Source organism: Chroicocephalus ridibundus, chromosome 7 (genome assembly GCF_963924245.1).
Source record: "Chroicocephalus ridibundus chromosome 7, bChrRid1.1, whole genome shotgun sequence".
Classification (NCBI taxonomy): domain Eukaryota; kingdom Metazoa; phylum Chordata; class Aves; order Charadriiformes; family Laridae; genus Chroicocephalus; species Chroicocephalus ridibundus.
The window spans coordinates 7,621,957-7,638,214 of record NC_086290.1 but is presented as its reverse complement, the minus strand read 5'-3'; the positions used below and the strand labels follow the sequence as shown (position 1 = coordinate 7,638,214).

The 16,258-nt window shown below is 37.0% G+C and overlaps 1 protein-coding gene across 1 annotated transcript in view; it reads right to left on the bottom strand.

The window, feature by feature from the left end:
- Positions 1–4,078: 4,078 nt before the first annotated feature.
- Positions 4,079–16,258, bottom strand: part of DARS1 (aspartyl-tRNA synthetase 1) — a 42,875-nt gene continuing 30,695 nt past the window's right edge. Inside the window, exons 8-16 of the mRNA XM_063341010.1 lie at positions 14,064–14,175; positions 11,968–12,102; positions 10,632–10,779; positions 9,521–9,667; positions 8,484–8,526; positions 7,711–7,791; positions 6,955–7,066; positions 5,962–6,033; positions 4,079–4,302 (exon numbers count right to left, since the gene is read on the bottom strand). Coding sequence (XP_063197080.1) covers positions 4,211–4,302; positions 5,962–6,033; positions 6,955–7,066; positions 7,711–7,791; positions 8,484–8,526; positions 9,521–9,667; positions 10,632–10,779; positions 11,968–12,102; positions 14,064–14,175 — 942 coding nt within the window. The 3' untranslated portion in view covers positions 4,079–4,210. The remainder of the gene's footprint in view (positions 4,303–5,961; positions 6,034–6,954; positions 7,067–7,710; positions 7,792–8,483; positions 8,527–9,520; positions 9,668–10,631; positions 10,780–11,967; positions 12,103–14,063; positions 14,176–16,258) is intronic.

The following is a 16,258-nucleotide window of genomic DNA, read 5'->3' as shown; positions in this document are numbered from 1 at the left end:
GTCCACCCTGCTCTAGGTGACCCTGCTCTGGCAGGGGTTTGGACTAGATGATCTCTGAAGGTCCCTTCCAACCCTGACCATCCTGGGATCCTGTGAAGTGATGCCGTGGCTGACAGCTGTTACGGAACAGCAGCTGGTGGCATGCGATGCCTGCCAGCAGGAACCGTTTCAATACCTATGAAGAATTGCTTAGAATTGCTCCGCCACCTGCGAAGTCATTAATCTCTGCCTAAACTGGTGATTTTGCTGTAATTAAGGCAGCTAAGGGCTGAGTCTTTCAGTTCGGAGCCCCTTTACAAAGTGCTGGCACCACAGGCTCCCTGCAGGAGCCTTATTTCGTGTTACAGCATGCCTGCCACATTGTGAACACACTCTTAATTGCAAAATGGTAAAGGCAATTTGGGGTTTTTTTGGGTGCAATAAGATTCAGCTCTGCACGGTTCACTCCACTGCAGAGGTCAGAGCAGACGTTCTGGCTGGGTTAGTCTTTTTTGAAAGTTGGTATTATTTTAATGCAGATCATTGTGCTTTGGTACATAATTACAGCTTTTTGAGGGTTGGGGGTTTTTTTCTTCTTTTGAAGATGGCTAAGGGCTAAAGAGGTGGCAAAGTAGCAGAAAAACTGCTCAACTGTTTACAATTTATCCTATGCTTACATGCTCTTTTAATTCTAAAGAAAATTAAGAAAACATTAGAACTAACTTCATAACTTTAAAAAAACTTGCAGTGAATAAACTCTGTATTTTACGAGATCATACTAGCAAAAATGTGCACAAGTGCAAGTTGTTTGTGAGGCTTGTTTATTTTAAAAGAAATAATAACTCACCCTAGATAATTTCTGCTGGTTTTTGATAATTTCTCTCTACCAAAAAAAAAAATGAGATGTGTTGGAACCCCAGTATGAATTGGCATCCAACCCCTTCCAACAAAGCAGTGTGCCACGATGGATACTGTGTGCTATTTCCTACAGGAAAGATGAGGAGGGACTCTTTATCAGGGAGTGTAGTGATAAGACAAGGCATAATGATTTTAAACTGAAATAGGAGAGATTTAGATTAGATATTAGGAAGAAATCCTTTACTGTGAGGGTGGTGAGGCACTGGAACAGGCTGCCCAGGGAAGTTGTGGCTGCCCCATCCCTGGAGGTGTTCAAGGCCAGGCTGGACGGGGCTTTGAGCAACCTGCTTTAGTGGGAGGTGTCCCTGCCCGTGGCAGGGGGGTTGGAACTAGATGATCTTTAAGGTCCCTTCCAACTCTAACCGTTCTATGATACTCCTCCACCCCCGTGGCAGCAGACTGCAGGCCACAGTTTGTGCTCACATGGAGGGGTGTCCAATGCACCCGTGACTGACTGGCCTGGGGTGGGTGCACAGTTTTCCTGCTTTTACTCTTCCTTTCCTCTTCCCTGACCCCCATGGCAGGGAGCACGCAGCTGTGTGGTGTTAACCCCCACCAGGTGTGTGCCACCATGGGGAACCAGTCCTGTGCTTGGCTGCCAAAAGAACAGCCCGAGCCCTCTTTCCTGCTGGGCAGATTCAGAGAGCTCAGGGAACACAGATGGGTTTCACAGGAAAATGTTTTAGTTAAACTGCAGAAGCAAGCTGGAGCTTTGTGTTGTTTGTTTTGAGCAGATGACTCCCTGGCTATTCTTACCAATATCCTTTTTAGTTCCTTAGTTAAAAAAAAAAATTGTGCAATTGTAATTACCATCTGTATATCATGAAAGAAAAAAAAATAGAAAACATTTTAACTGGTGGGGAAGCAGCAGCAATTGTGGACTCTGTGTAAAATGCTAAACTTTCTGCGAGTTATTGGAAATAAAGGACTACACAGGTTTGATTTTTCCAGAACTACCAAACCAGAGTCGCTACCTATCAAAGCAACATAAAGTTCTGAAATTACTATCTGCAAAGTTTCAAAGTAAGTTCTAACAACGCGCAGCTCCCACTAAAGTATCCTGTTAAGATGACATTTAGGACAAATGCATTTTGATTTATGATTATAATTATTTTCGGTTAGCTAAGAGAAACTGCATGAAAGGATTCTGCATACAAAGAAATCAGGGTCTCCATCCGAATTCTTGTTCTTGTGCAGCCACTGTGAATAAATCAAACTACAACGTGAGCTTGAATAACTCTTAACAGAATTAGGATAAGCACAGTTGTTCCAGGAATGTATGCGCAAAACTTGCTGCCGAATCTAGAGCAAGAAACATAGTTCTCAGAGTAATTTTTTTGTTGGTGTGAAATCTAAGTCAGTAATTTTACTCCTTATTAGAAGGATGCGCTTGCAATGTGGAATACATTACCAGTTCCACATGAACAAAAGTAATTAAATAAAAATTCATTCCAGTTGGCTTAGCTGAGTAAACAACTGTTTTGAAACCTGGATTCTTGAGTAGTAAATCTGTGATGATAAGCTGTGTTTATAACCCACTTAGCTTTGTAAACTAAAACTGGGTACACTGTAAGATTTTAAAGTTAATAATTTGGGGAAGATTCCACAGTAAATTAATTACAACAGACTCATAAGCAAAGCTGCAAAGTTATTGCTTGAATTATGTGACTTCTAAGCAAAGTTTAACTTTTACATTTCCAGTACTTTACCTTACTGACCTTTCGTATGATTGTTTTCTAATGGAGAACCTTGTCACAAAACATTAAAATTAAGTCTTGTTCAATGGCAGCTGCAAAAGATGATTTGCCCTTTTGTGAAATTCTACACAATTTATACACAGCCTCACTGACCTTTCTGTAGCATAACTGATATGTGACTTCTCTGACATTTAAAAATCAAGGTACCAACAATAACACAGACTGACTGAACCATACCTCCTATTGAAAGCTCTTTATCATGTAAAATGTTAAGCAAAAATTAAGTGAGGAATTACAAATACATATGAATATTAGAGTAACTCTACTGCAGTGCCCAAGGAAGGAATTTAATCCTTTGCTCTTTGGCATCCACACTTAAAAAAATGTTTTAAATTTGAAAAACAACTATCAGGTGCAGTCCATAAAAGGAAGTTTCAAATACACTGGTTCCTCTGCAAATGCAGGGCATGTCCTTTGGGTTGGAAGGAGGAGGAAGAGAAGTAGCTCTGTACACCACTGTAAATTGAGGAGGTTGAAGAAGGCAATTCATTTGAGAAAAAGGATGTCTACAAAGATTTTTAGAAGTTCTCTGACTTAACAGAAACATCAAATTTCTCTAAATGTACAACAGTTGGGCTGTTCACAGCATTTATAAATGAAAAAAACCTGAAATAGGCTGGCTTGCATTATTTACTTCTCTTTCATTGGCAATAGATACATGAAATCCTTCCTGATTTGTTTTATTTGTTATCCTAGAGGCTGGGTCAGGCAGGAAGACACGATCTGCTCTAAAACTCACCGTCCATTCATTTTCTGAGAATATTATATATCCCTTGTGTATTCCATGAGTGTGTGTAACCTTCAATCCGTTCACCAATAGTAACATAAAATAAAGAACAGGACTATAGTTCGTATACAACCTTTTAAAAAAAGGAAGAAGAGAGAAAGAAAATAAATTTAACATTTGGGCAGTTATTGCATCATTAAAAAAAAACCCCAAACCCTTATTGATTCATTATTATCTCGTGAGGATACAAAGCAAAAACCAGAAGCACAGATATTGTATCTAATTTACTTTGAGAGTTTTATTGCAATCTATTTTCACAATTTCATATGAAGACTTTTTGTTAATAATGTTCTTCTCATCTGCTTCTCTACCTGACGCTCATGTAAGTTAACAATTGGATGGTTTCCTCCTGATTTTTAAATTGCAAGCATCCAGTTATTTTAGCTTTGAGCCAATTCTGTACTTCAGAATATTCAATCTTGCTGACATAAGTTAAAAATGCAGAATTCTTATTGCATAATTTATTAAAATGTTTAGAAACATGATACAATTCAATGTGACACTGGAATACTAACTCAAAGTATCACATTTTCATTAAAAATGTGCACAGTTGCCAATACAAAGAGTCTTGATCTGTTAAAATATTTTCTTTTAAATAAACAGCTAAGGATAAAAAAAAATTATTATGGCACTTCAGTAAATGAGATTTTCCTTTTTTTTATTGCATATTATAATGCTCAAATCAACACACGTTCATTACAGGGGATATGCTTGCAATCGTATCTTATTTGCAGGGCAAATCATCTCAAACTTTCAAAAGCAGCTCATGTCAGGGTGTCAGTCGTTTGGGATCCCGTGGGAACATGGAGGTCTGACGAACGTTATGCAGCCCCAGGTACAGCATGGTTACTCTTTCCAGCCCTACAACAAATGAAAAAAACCCATCAGCATAGTCAGCCTTTTGTTCGAAACTCTTAAGAAGCTAAAGGTACTTTATACCTACAGGCAGCCTCACGCAGTAGTGTGACCAAAGACTGAGGCGCATGCATTAGCACATCCAACTACAGAAAGGAGCTAGAACCAGAAATTACGGATTTTACATACAGTGCTTTCTGCCACGATACAGGCTTCATCTGGAACACGTATCAATAAGCAATGGTACTCGAGACTCAACCCTGCTCTGAATCGCTTCAGACTCTCAAGAAAGATGGTGTAGAAAATTGAAATGGGAAGTGGGTAATGGGGAGAACTGTACCTTGAATACAGTAACAGAATTATAATCCAAACCAGCCTTAACAGATTCAGAGGCGTTAAGTGCCATAAGCAACTACAGTAAAAAACAGGGAAGTTCATCCCAAGCCGTCTGCAGTACGAAAATGTAGATTCAGCAATACGTACCCTTGTAACTATCTACTGATATCTTTATGATAATGAGTATTTCAATGGTCATTATGTTCTTTCTTCCTGAACTCTTAGAGGTTATGTGTGTACTGTGGAACATGGAAGGATCTCCTAATCCACTGGGCTACATACGCACCCCAGCCCTGCAGAGATGAAACCCACATGCATACTAGTTTTCACGCACTGCCCTCCTAGGTTAAGGTTTCCATCTGAAACAGCCAGTTTTATTATCCCTGCATCTCCTGTTTGGCTGGTATGCAGAAGAGATGTAGCTTCAGCTTCCTTGATGTCAGTTCTGACTGGCCTAAATGATTTTGGATCATCTGCAAATGCTGCATCTCCGCTGCTCACAAGTACTGCACGATCATCCCCGCTTACATCTTGTAGGTATTTCAAAACAGTTGTCTCAATAGCATATCGCAGATCTAATGCATTTACTGAAGGCATACTTATGATTTTGTTCTGAGAACATGCTGAGAATGTACTAAATATACTTCACAAAAGTAAGGCAAGCACAGAAAGACCAAATCAAAGAAGTCACGTTTATTGAACAGGACCTACAAAGTCTCCTACTACCATACGCATGAACATATTTCACCCTGCTAATGAAAGCAATGTGCATAACTATCAATTGTTATCATTAAGATGCCTAAAATCTTTTTTTTCATTTTAATATGTAAAATACTCACACCCAAGACACAAAGCCTCAGCACCTTCAATGAAGCAATTAGCATCAGCCAAACCGATCAGTGACATTCAGTCAAATCACTGAATAAGACAGAAGCAATCCCTTCTCCTCACTGCAGAACAGCTTCATCAAATGCACTAAGAGACCAGTGCCTTCTGGTATTAGTAGGCTATGATAAATCCATACATAATACAGTATTTTCTTGCCTCCTTACATTTTCCTTATTGGTCAAATTTAAAAGTGATGTGCCTGGCTAATAAAGCAGCATTTTTTCTTCTTTCACCTACTTTTTAAACTTGCCAGACTGTGCCATTAATATTTTGCCTATTTATTTTATGATAATGATTACATTTTAGCTTTAGATACATAGAGCCCCACACATTTACCTAACAAGGCTACTACTCTGAATTTTACATTGAACCCTGCTTGAGACTGAGCAGTTTAAATTAAGCTCAGGCTAACACAGAACAAAATAAAATACAGATACTTACCTATTCCACCACCTGCGTGTGGAGGTGCACCAAAACGAAAGGAATCGATATAAGCCTTTATTTTCTCCAAATCTAGAGAGGAAAAAGATACGTTTCTGACTTGCTCAGTGAACCCCAAGCCAAACATACAAATGACTAGACAACTGCAAACACAACAAAAAAATTACGAATTTAACTTACATACTAACAGTGGGGATTTACTCATTAAACATATAAATTATCCAGGAGTATCTAGAAATTATGACTATAACAGTTTTGTTTTATAACTTTGTTAATAACTTAATCAGGGAAGAAATTTGAGAATTGAGTAAGAGCTAGGGCCAACTGTTTTTTGCAACTTACGGAAAATGGTGACTTCTTGAATAAACTGCAGTGAGAAAGCAAAGATTTAGCAACTATTTTTCCATCTTGCTACAGTGGGATCTACTCCTTTTTTGCTACTGCCTACCTGCCACTTCACTTGGCCATTCACTGAAAGTATAAATTTAATCTACATTTTACTCTCGGGTTCTCCACCTGATTTACTCTTTTACCCTTCTATAATTAGCTGGCCTTGTCCCCACTGAGTCTTTGGGTTTTTTTAAATTTCACCAAGGGAGACTTCTTATTTGCTCTCAGTTCAGTATTTAAAAAAGACAGTCAACCAAGACTCTGCTAGAGTACTCTGTAAAGAGAGTACAGAGAGGCAGAACTGAATGAGACTTGTTTGTCTACCCTCACTCTGTTGAAGGTATTTCCTGCACTACATTCTCTAAAGTCCTCGGAAACAATTCCTTTTCATCAAGGTGTTGCTGGGAAACCAACTAGTTTCTTAATACCACCACTCTAGATTAAAATGGTTAAACAGAATTAGATGAATTAGCATTAAGAATGAAACAGTACTGTGAGTCTGCCACATAACAAATTCTGCCCCAAATTCTTCCTCTTAAGGAAACAAATGCAATCATGATTTATATTCTTTTAAATTCAGCTTCATCTTGTTTGACTTATTACCGATGCCGTGATGCTGTGCTCTTTCTGTCAGCAGCTGAGGATCGTGAATTCTCTGAGCTCCAGACAAGATCTCTTCCCCTCTCATGAACATATCATAAGAGTTGGAGTTTTTCTGGAAAAACAAAGATGAGTTTGTTTCCTACCTACAGTTGCTCCATCCTTAGATGGCACATATATGCCTCTCGATAGCTTCACTTATGAGATCCAAAGCTGTGCAGTAGGAATACAACGTATTTGCAGTCTGCCTGGGAATTACAGCCCTTTGGCTCCTCTAATTAGACTGGAGTTGATTTAAAAAACAAGTTCATCCAAACACCCTTTGAAAAACCATTACACTTGCATAGAGTTATCCCAGCAAAAGATGCTCTAAGGATATTTACCCTGGATTTAGGAATAAACTGGGGAATTTCTAACATTGTAAAAAAGCCTGTTTTCTGTTAAAGTGTCTGTTGCCCTGGAAGAATGTTTTTGCCTCTTTTCAGCGATGGCAGCAGTGCTATGACCATGGAGATCTCTTCATAAAGCTCTCCCAATTTTAGCTAGATTTGTTTCTTTCTGGTATGTTTTCACCAGTGAAAAGTAACTGTAAACATTTTACAAGTCACGTAACACAGATCTAATCTTGTTATCGGAATTTTAATTATAACAGCAGATCATATAAATATAGCTTATCTATTATTTTGTCAAGTTATCCCTACATGGAATAATTTAAACTACAAAAAAAACCCATAGACAACAACAAAGAATTTTACTTACAGGGTTTACTGGGTCTGGCATTGTATAAAAAGGCCTCACAGCAAGAGGATATTTGTCAAGAATATAGAAGTCTGTGTCATACTGAAAGAAGGTAATTTAAAACAGTTAATACAACAGAAAATAATGTAAAGAACAAATTAAAGAGGAAGACCCAACCAGTGAATCTCTGAAATATAATAAAAAAAGATCTCCCTATAACTTTCCACAAATTTGATAGCATTATCTTAAAGAATAAGTTATCGATACAAGTGGTGTACTATTTTTCAGTTTTCCAATACTACTTCTAGTGTAAACTTACAAATGTTTAGAAGCAAAATGTCTTGCTGTAGTAACAGGTACTTATTTTTTTTGCCAAAGACCTCATCTCCTCCTATAGATTTAGTAAGAACCTGGTTTGTTTTGTTTGGTTTTTTTTAATTATCATAAGAACTGGTTTTGGAATGTACTATCCTGTTTGATGTACTCAGTGTAACAGATGATAGCAGTAAATATAAAAGATTGAAAATGGTTTGAAACAGCTTATTAATGACAGAGACAAAACTGTCAGTAGATTAAACAACCAGCAGCAAAATGGGAATGGAGTCAGACAATTAAAAAATGCTTATGCTAATCACAAACTTTTCACAATTTCTGCATGTTTTGAGAGACTGTATTCTCAATCAGCGTGTAAAAAGTTGTTTTACATGAAGCAGCCATTTATATCAACCCAATGGCTGCACAACATCAGGTTTCACATTCAATGACAAACTTACTTATTCTAAAATAATTGTTACCTTTTCCTTTACCAGGCGTCCCAGGAGCTTTTCATTAGGTGTGCTGAAAAAGATTATCACAATTAAAATTAAGTGATTTAAACTTGTACTGATTATATAGTTCATAAAGCTAAAAAGATTTCAAGTAACAGATCTGCTACATCCTATCCTTTATAAAATCTAGTACTTGTTTCTGAATGTTTTGGATTGCGCAGACAGAAATTTCAGAAATAAAGTGTATTTATTTCTGTTCCTAAATATTTCATATTGGTCCTTGAAATCCCTTAAATTAACTGATACCTAAAGATATTCTTGCTCTTAGTATAACTACTTCCTAGTCACCATATTCCGCTTACTGAAGAATTGTGTACTCTATTTCCTTTGGCAGACACCTTGTGCAGAAACACCATTAAGCTGTTGCTGAGGAAATTACTTTGCTCTATCAAACTCTTACGATTGAAACTTCTGTGACGCACAGATCGTTTAACTGTAAAATCACACATTATCATAATGGCACTGGATATATTATGGGAAAGAACAGAAATGGTTTAATTTATTAAGTGTCTGTAGAAAAGTTCACATATAATTAGTTAAATAAACCCATCTTTCAGTAAATCAATGGGAATGCAATGACGATCGCTTACTCATTTGCCTGAGAGGTGGAAAGAAGAAATGGGAAGGTGTTACTGAAAAGAAAGACCTTAAGACTGAAGAATATTTTTGTTTAATCCTATTCAAAGACAAGTGACAATTCACATGAAGGACTGCAATTGTTAGAAAAACAAATGCTTCTTATCCTTAGAAGGTTCAAGTTACTCTCATTTTATGTTGTAAGTTATTTCCTTTTGGATTTCAGAGTGTGCATTTATAGTCTACATTAGAAGAAAGGACTTTTTCATATCCATTCATTTATTTGTCAAGAGATCTGGATATGAGTACTGTTTATTCCTCTAAAAGCTTGCGGTTCCTTCTTGAGGGCTGTCAGTTGCACAGTACAAAACTGACATTTTACTACCACTTTCTCAAGAGTCTGACACGTTTGTGTACTGACAAAGTACCTCAGATCTTCTTCATCACCCATCTCAACACCAGCCTCTCTAAGCATGGCCACAGCTTCGCGGTATTCCAGCCTCAGAGTTGGCTCCAAAAACTTAAATGGCTCACACGGGAACTGTTTGTTCACTGTCTGAATTTCGGTTTGGAATCTATATAGGAGGAAACAAGAACAGAAGCAAAATACAAAACAATCAGGAAATGTACTCTTGCAATGATTTTGCCATGGCAATACAATTGTGCCACAAGAGGTCCCTCTTGCAACACAAAAAACTATTCTAAAGCCACTTCTGGAGAAATCCTGTACAATCCTAATGAAATGTTTCATGTAAGTTAATGCATCTACTTCAATGATATACATGTTAATATTTTACTATTACTTCTGTTTTATTGCTTTTGTAAGAAATAATTGACTAGGTCAAATTTTCACAGTAAAGACATCAAGAAATCATCCCTTTGATTTGTAATATTTACCTAGGTTCTTCTTTGATTTGACTAACATCCTATTTCAAATATAAAAGAGAAATTTCCTTCTAGACAGATGAAAAGATTTGCATTTCTGCTGGCAAGATGGTCTAATTTGTAAGCAAATGAAAACCACTTCCTAAAGTTCTGGCCTGGCTTTTTAATGAATTAGACTGCGAATAATGGAAAATAATCTTTGCAGCTTTCATGGCAGAGATGCAGGCTATTACAATAAATTTGGTTCAGGAAAACTTTCTTAGATAGTTAAGATTAATTTCAAAATATTACAATCAGTCTACCCATAGTGTCACAAAAAGAAGGACATTTTAAATTAATGATGGATCATTTCTATTAGGAATTCCATTCAACAGTAAACAAGTGCTCTCAGTGCAAGCTAGCAGACTCTAGGAGATGCAACTTGGGCTAAAGATCAACAGTTTGCTGGCCTATGGCTTGAATGAACTTTAAAAGCCAGGCACAAAGAAATAGTTAAGAGCAAAGCAAAAATGTTTGTTTTGAAGTTCTGTTGCAGATCAGATTACTAACGCTTATCAGACAAGCTGAGGATAAAATGCTCACCCATTTCATACCACAGTGCCAGAGATCTCAAACAAACGAAGTTGCTCATGAAATGGAAAATGCTCTCATTACCTTTCCTGAAGTCCCTTGAATATCTGCACCAAGGTATCTGCAATCTCATCTACCACTTCATGATAGTGATAGTTAAAAGCCATTTCAATATCCAGACCAACAAACTCAGTCAGGTGTCTGTGTGTATTGGAGTCCTCAGCTCTAAATACTGTAAAATTAAACAACAGAAATACTAACTGACCCGAAACTATCATTCGATTTTGAAAGATAACACTGACAATCAATCGCATCAGCATATGGATCAGGCAGACAATGTTGTCTTTAGACACGACAATTCTCACTGAAAAACAAAAAGAAAACTATCTCCCTCAGAGCATTATTTGTAACAACAGGGACAGCATTATTGTAGCTGTGGTGCTCAAAGGATACAAGACAGACAAGACTTGTAGAGAGGCCGTTACCTCTTGTTAGACCAACCGACAGAAGTGGAAAAAACAGACAAGCTTTCAGGCACACCAGAACTTTCAGATTTGAAAACCACCTTTTTCAGAGGAAATGGACTTGTGCACGTGTGTGTGTTCTGGGTGATTTTTTTTTTCATATATTTGAGTCTAATATAAACATGTCTTCCTATAAACCATGACTCATTTGTCAGCAATTAAGAAGAAATTTAAGATCTTCTGAATCGCTTGCATTTTTTTTTTATTTTTATAAGCTGTTACTGACTTGTTTTCCAGCATTTTCACCTTATCTTTAAACCTGTCTTTGAGGTCTTAGAAAAAAAAATTCTGTATTACCACCTAAAGAGGCCATGTCCTATCAGCTTTTGAGAAAGAGAGAGCATGAGACTGGAAATTATTAATTTTTTATTGTTTACTGACAGCCCAGTTAAAAGTATGCATTTTCTCAATCAAGTTGTTTGGTGCATAGACAAAAGCAAGGGATAAGTATATGATAATATGCAATCTGATGTACATAAAACCTAGCTTGCCTGTTTTAACTGCTTTCTGCTGGGCAACTAAAGACAACTAGGCAACTACTGGGCACAGTTAACAGGAAACCATGGCTTCAGTAATCTCAGTGTTGTTCCATGTTTTACTAACTTCATCAAATTATCAATTTCCAATCCAACTCAATTCTTTCTCCTCACAGGTAACAACAGACACTGGAGAAGGGTACTCAGCCCTTACTTTAGCATCTTAGTTTTGTTCCAGCAACTTCTCTGTTGACTTTACTCTCATTAGTCGCCCCAACTGAAATTTGTGTTTGGTAAGTGAAACTGTATTAAGTGAAACCATCCAAAGCTTTCAGCGTGCGTGTTATCTTATTTGTACCACAGCTGCTAAAAGCCATCACTGCACACTTCAGACTTCGGATAATCCAACGCTTTTCTTACCTGGTCCAACGCAGAAAACCTTTTCAAAGTCAGCACATATACACATCTGCTTGTACAGCTGTGGGGACTGAGCCAGGTAGGCACTGCTTTTGAAGTATGATACAGTAAACACATTGGCTCCTCCTTCACTGGCAGCTGAAAAGCAAATGCTTGCAGTAATTATTAAAATAAAAATGTGAAAAATAAATCAGAGGTACAACAATAGACTATTGCTCTTACATTTAGACATCAGAAGGAGATTTTTCTTCAAAGCCTATTTCCATTAACGCTAAGGGAAGTTTTGCAGCTCTGTTTAAAACGTTACTATTCCCAGCTGCCCCTCACTTTTGAGAGGTAACGGCAGAGAATAGATGCTTGTACCACCACATCTACTTGCAGTCCAACATTTCTGTGGAAACCAATCTTTATCAGTGATGTAGGCTTCCAGGGGTTAAGTGCAGAGGATGAGATGAAAATGCATATCCTGTTTTGCCAAGACCATCCTCTCTAACTGAAGGCATAAATATCTCTCAGAGCCAAAACTAGATTTACCAGAGGACAGTTACCAAAGGTATACAGCTTTTTCTCAGTTTGAGGCAGTTTTCACAGGAGGTTACCTTGAGAGAACAGGAACCAAGAGCACACGCCTTTCAATCCCTCACTGCAAACTGCCTACCAAACTATCAGCTGAGTCACTTTACCTTTCCATTTCCCAGTCTGGGATATGAGAGTTACAGTTGCCTAACTTGCTAACAAAAGCATGCCAGAGAGAAAGATTGGTTAATAATCTTTGAAAGTTCTAATGCTAACTCTAGGCAAAGTACTAATTATTATTATTACTAACCATTCCACTGAGATTAATGTTTCTTTTCTCTCATTACTGCTACTGCCACTGAAATTCAGTGAATATTTACAGGTTTTTTTTTAATACAGATAACTTCTAAAATCTCAAATCCTAGAACAGCTACCATATTTAAATTTGAAGTTTAGTAAGGATTACATCGCCTTAACTTAGTTATTTTTACAAAATATGATCTCATTCAAACAATAGGATGCTTGCTTGCTTGCTTTCAATGGTACACTGCGCAGTAAGAATAGCACACTTCCTCAAAGGTCCTACATAAATAAACTACTTGGGAGTCTTTAGTACTTCATGCTGTTTCAACTGTCTCTGTAGGAAAAAAAGTTATTTAATCTTATAGTTCAATGATACTTTCCATGTTGAAAGAATAGTTGCTTACATGTATTTTGTTAAAAATCCCTTTTTATCTCAGTCAAGAGCTGTCTTCAAAAATAAAAGCCAGAAGTATAAAATTCAGTAAGCAAAATGTAGGCATATAATGAATGCACATAGAGTGAGAATAATACAAATATTCTGCCCTACATTTTCCATGCCGTATGTCTTAGTGACCTCAACAAAACCTCAAACACCAGTAAGATAGAAGAAAAGCATCCATCTGTACATCAAGTAATTTGACTTTTGAAAAGAATACAACAGAACTAGAAGTAAAATCTACAACAGAACTAGAAGTAAAATCTACAACAGAACTAGAAGTAAAATCTATGTTTACAGACTTTTAGTCAGGCTGCAGTTGTTATGCCACACTTTCAGAAAAATGACCTGCCGCCTTCTATTCAGCCATACGCTCATTGCTAAAAAAGTGACATACTGTATATAATGGCATCATCTTTTATACCATGATAGGTTTGTTGTAACTTCTTTATGATGGAAGCTGCTTTTAATCTAAATTAGAGTGGAGGTTTTTTTGATACAGGGAATGGAACTGGCAGTGCTCAACATTCAGAACATTGATTTGAAGAACAATGCATATGATCAGACATCTGTATTTAACCAAATTAAAACCTTAATTGAACTGTAGAGTACATAAATCAGGTATATATAAAATTTGCCTTCTTATTCTTTTAGCATCCAAAGCCAGGAGAAGAGTAAGAACAACTTTTGATACCTGCTAGAAGTTGTTTGCTATGCTGCATCTAAATTAGAAATAGAACTTCATCTTTTTTTGAATAAAAATCTACTACTTTTTTGGCCGATAGGTATGCTGAGCAACTGGAAAAGAAGCAGACCTGTAGCTGCTGGGTCACACATACAATACCTGAAATGATTTTGGGAGTCTGAATTTCCACAAATCCCTTGCGAATAAGAGTTTCTCGGAAAAGCTGACAAATACCAGACTGAAGGCAGAAGATTGCCTGGCTAGTGGAGGTCTATAAGAAGAAGATAAAATAATGAATCCTAAGTTAGTTTTTCCTGACTCTGTTACTTTTTCTGGACAGCTGGATGGATGAATCTCTTCTCTTAGGAACACTTGCTTATTGTATTTGCCTAAACAGAGAAAAGTGCAAATCGGTGATTGTTTATTACACAAAAAGAAACAGCAAAGGAAACAAGAGAAACTCCTTGTTCCAATTTATGGCATATTCAGTTATAAAAGAGGCACTATGGTCAATTCTACATTTAAAGAATCACTGATTTATGAGATATGCTTCTGCAAATAAAGGTTTTATAGTAAGAAATTTAATAAAACCACTAAACCTATTAAAAAGCTTTCAGCACACTGAACTAGAACGGCCGCAGTAACATACAGTGCATGATAAAAGCAAAGCCCTAAATAACCTAGTAAGATAGAAATATTTGTTTCTATTAAAGACTACCAAATACAATGTTTTTCATGAAAAAAACCAGCCACTTGTTAACCATGTACAACGCTGCCACAAAAACATCTCAAAAACAAGGTCTAACCTCCCAGCTTTTAAAACAGTTCACATAACAACTGATCATATCAACTGCAGTTCTTCTGTCTTTTCAAAATTTACTCCAAAAGTAAATTTAGCTGAAAACAAAAGTAGATTTAGCTGAATTGATCATCTTCATCACTTTGTTTATGTACGTGACACAGTTAAGGCATTAGCTGGTTAGCAAATACCTACACTCTAACACTCTTGGGCTTTAGTGCGAAGAAAAAAAAACCCTTAGTGAATGCTGAAAACACTGCGATACGTCAACACCGAACCCATATCTGATTTTGTGCCTGCAGTGTTTAGACCTGACAGTTAGCAACCTAGAAGCGTATATAAAACCTAACGAATTCTTGCAAACAACAAAGAGAAGGTTCTTTACGACAAACTGCGTCATAGCACTGTTTACTTCTCCTTTCTGAAAGGTACCCAACTTTTCAGTTAGACTAAGAGCCTTGTGGGCTTTTTCACATGACTCCTACCAAACCACAAAACAAAAAACCCCCAACCAAAACAAATTATCTAAGCACCCAAATTTAGACAGTCAGTCAGTAGATATGCTGAAATAAAGCTACGTCCATCATCTCTGCAAGATAAAGATATCACTTCACTGAAAAAACAAATGAGAAAACTGTAATAATACTGCAGATCTGCAGTAATTTGGAGTTACTTGCAATTTTAGCTGACCGATAACATATCTCAGGAGTGTAAGTGGTTGAGACTAGTACATAATAGCTAGCAGCTCTCACTGTCTGATAGCATTAACCACAGTCGCTACTCCCACTACTTTCAAAATGAAGGAAATGAGGTTTTGAGCAACAGTTACAAAAGTACCCTCAAAACTTTTTCACCTTTTTTACGTGGGTCTCCCAGAATCAGACATATGCTAAGACTTCGCCTGAGTTCTGGGCATAATTTGGCAGTGTTACAACAAAGCACTACAATGATTCAAAGAGATATTTTATTATTTTTTTTCTTAACCATCTCCTACTTAGAAGGTGAAAGACATTTTCCAAGAGATGACAACTTAAACAGTCACATTTGGGCTTACCAACACAGTTTTGATAAACTGGACAAATTTCTAAAAATGCTAAGAGATAAAATGTGTGACATTTATTTAAAGCGGGATGGTAACAACGCCTCTTCTACCCTTCAGATGAACCATCACCAGTTTCATGCCAGAGCAGGTAAGAATGCAGTTCTAAATCATACAGTCCTAGGAAAAGGAAAAATGGTTTCTGAAAGCAATTGCTTGGTCTGACCTAAAAGCAAGCACAGAAGCACAGCCAGTTAATAATGAACACAGTTCTCCACTAACAACAGTAACAGGTAGTAACTCCTCCTGGTTTTAGTGAGGATGCAGAGCAAAGACTCTGTCTTCCTAATCCCATTGATAATGATAAATTATGCTTAAAAAGTAGTATTTATGAAAGCAGCCAAATTCACAGATCTGGATACTGAAGCTTTTATTTAACTACAGACCAAGGAAAGAACAAGCAGCAATTCTCAAATTAGATCTGACAAGACCACTCTCCTTTCTACCTAAGGTAGC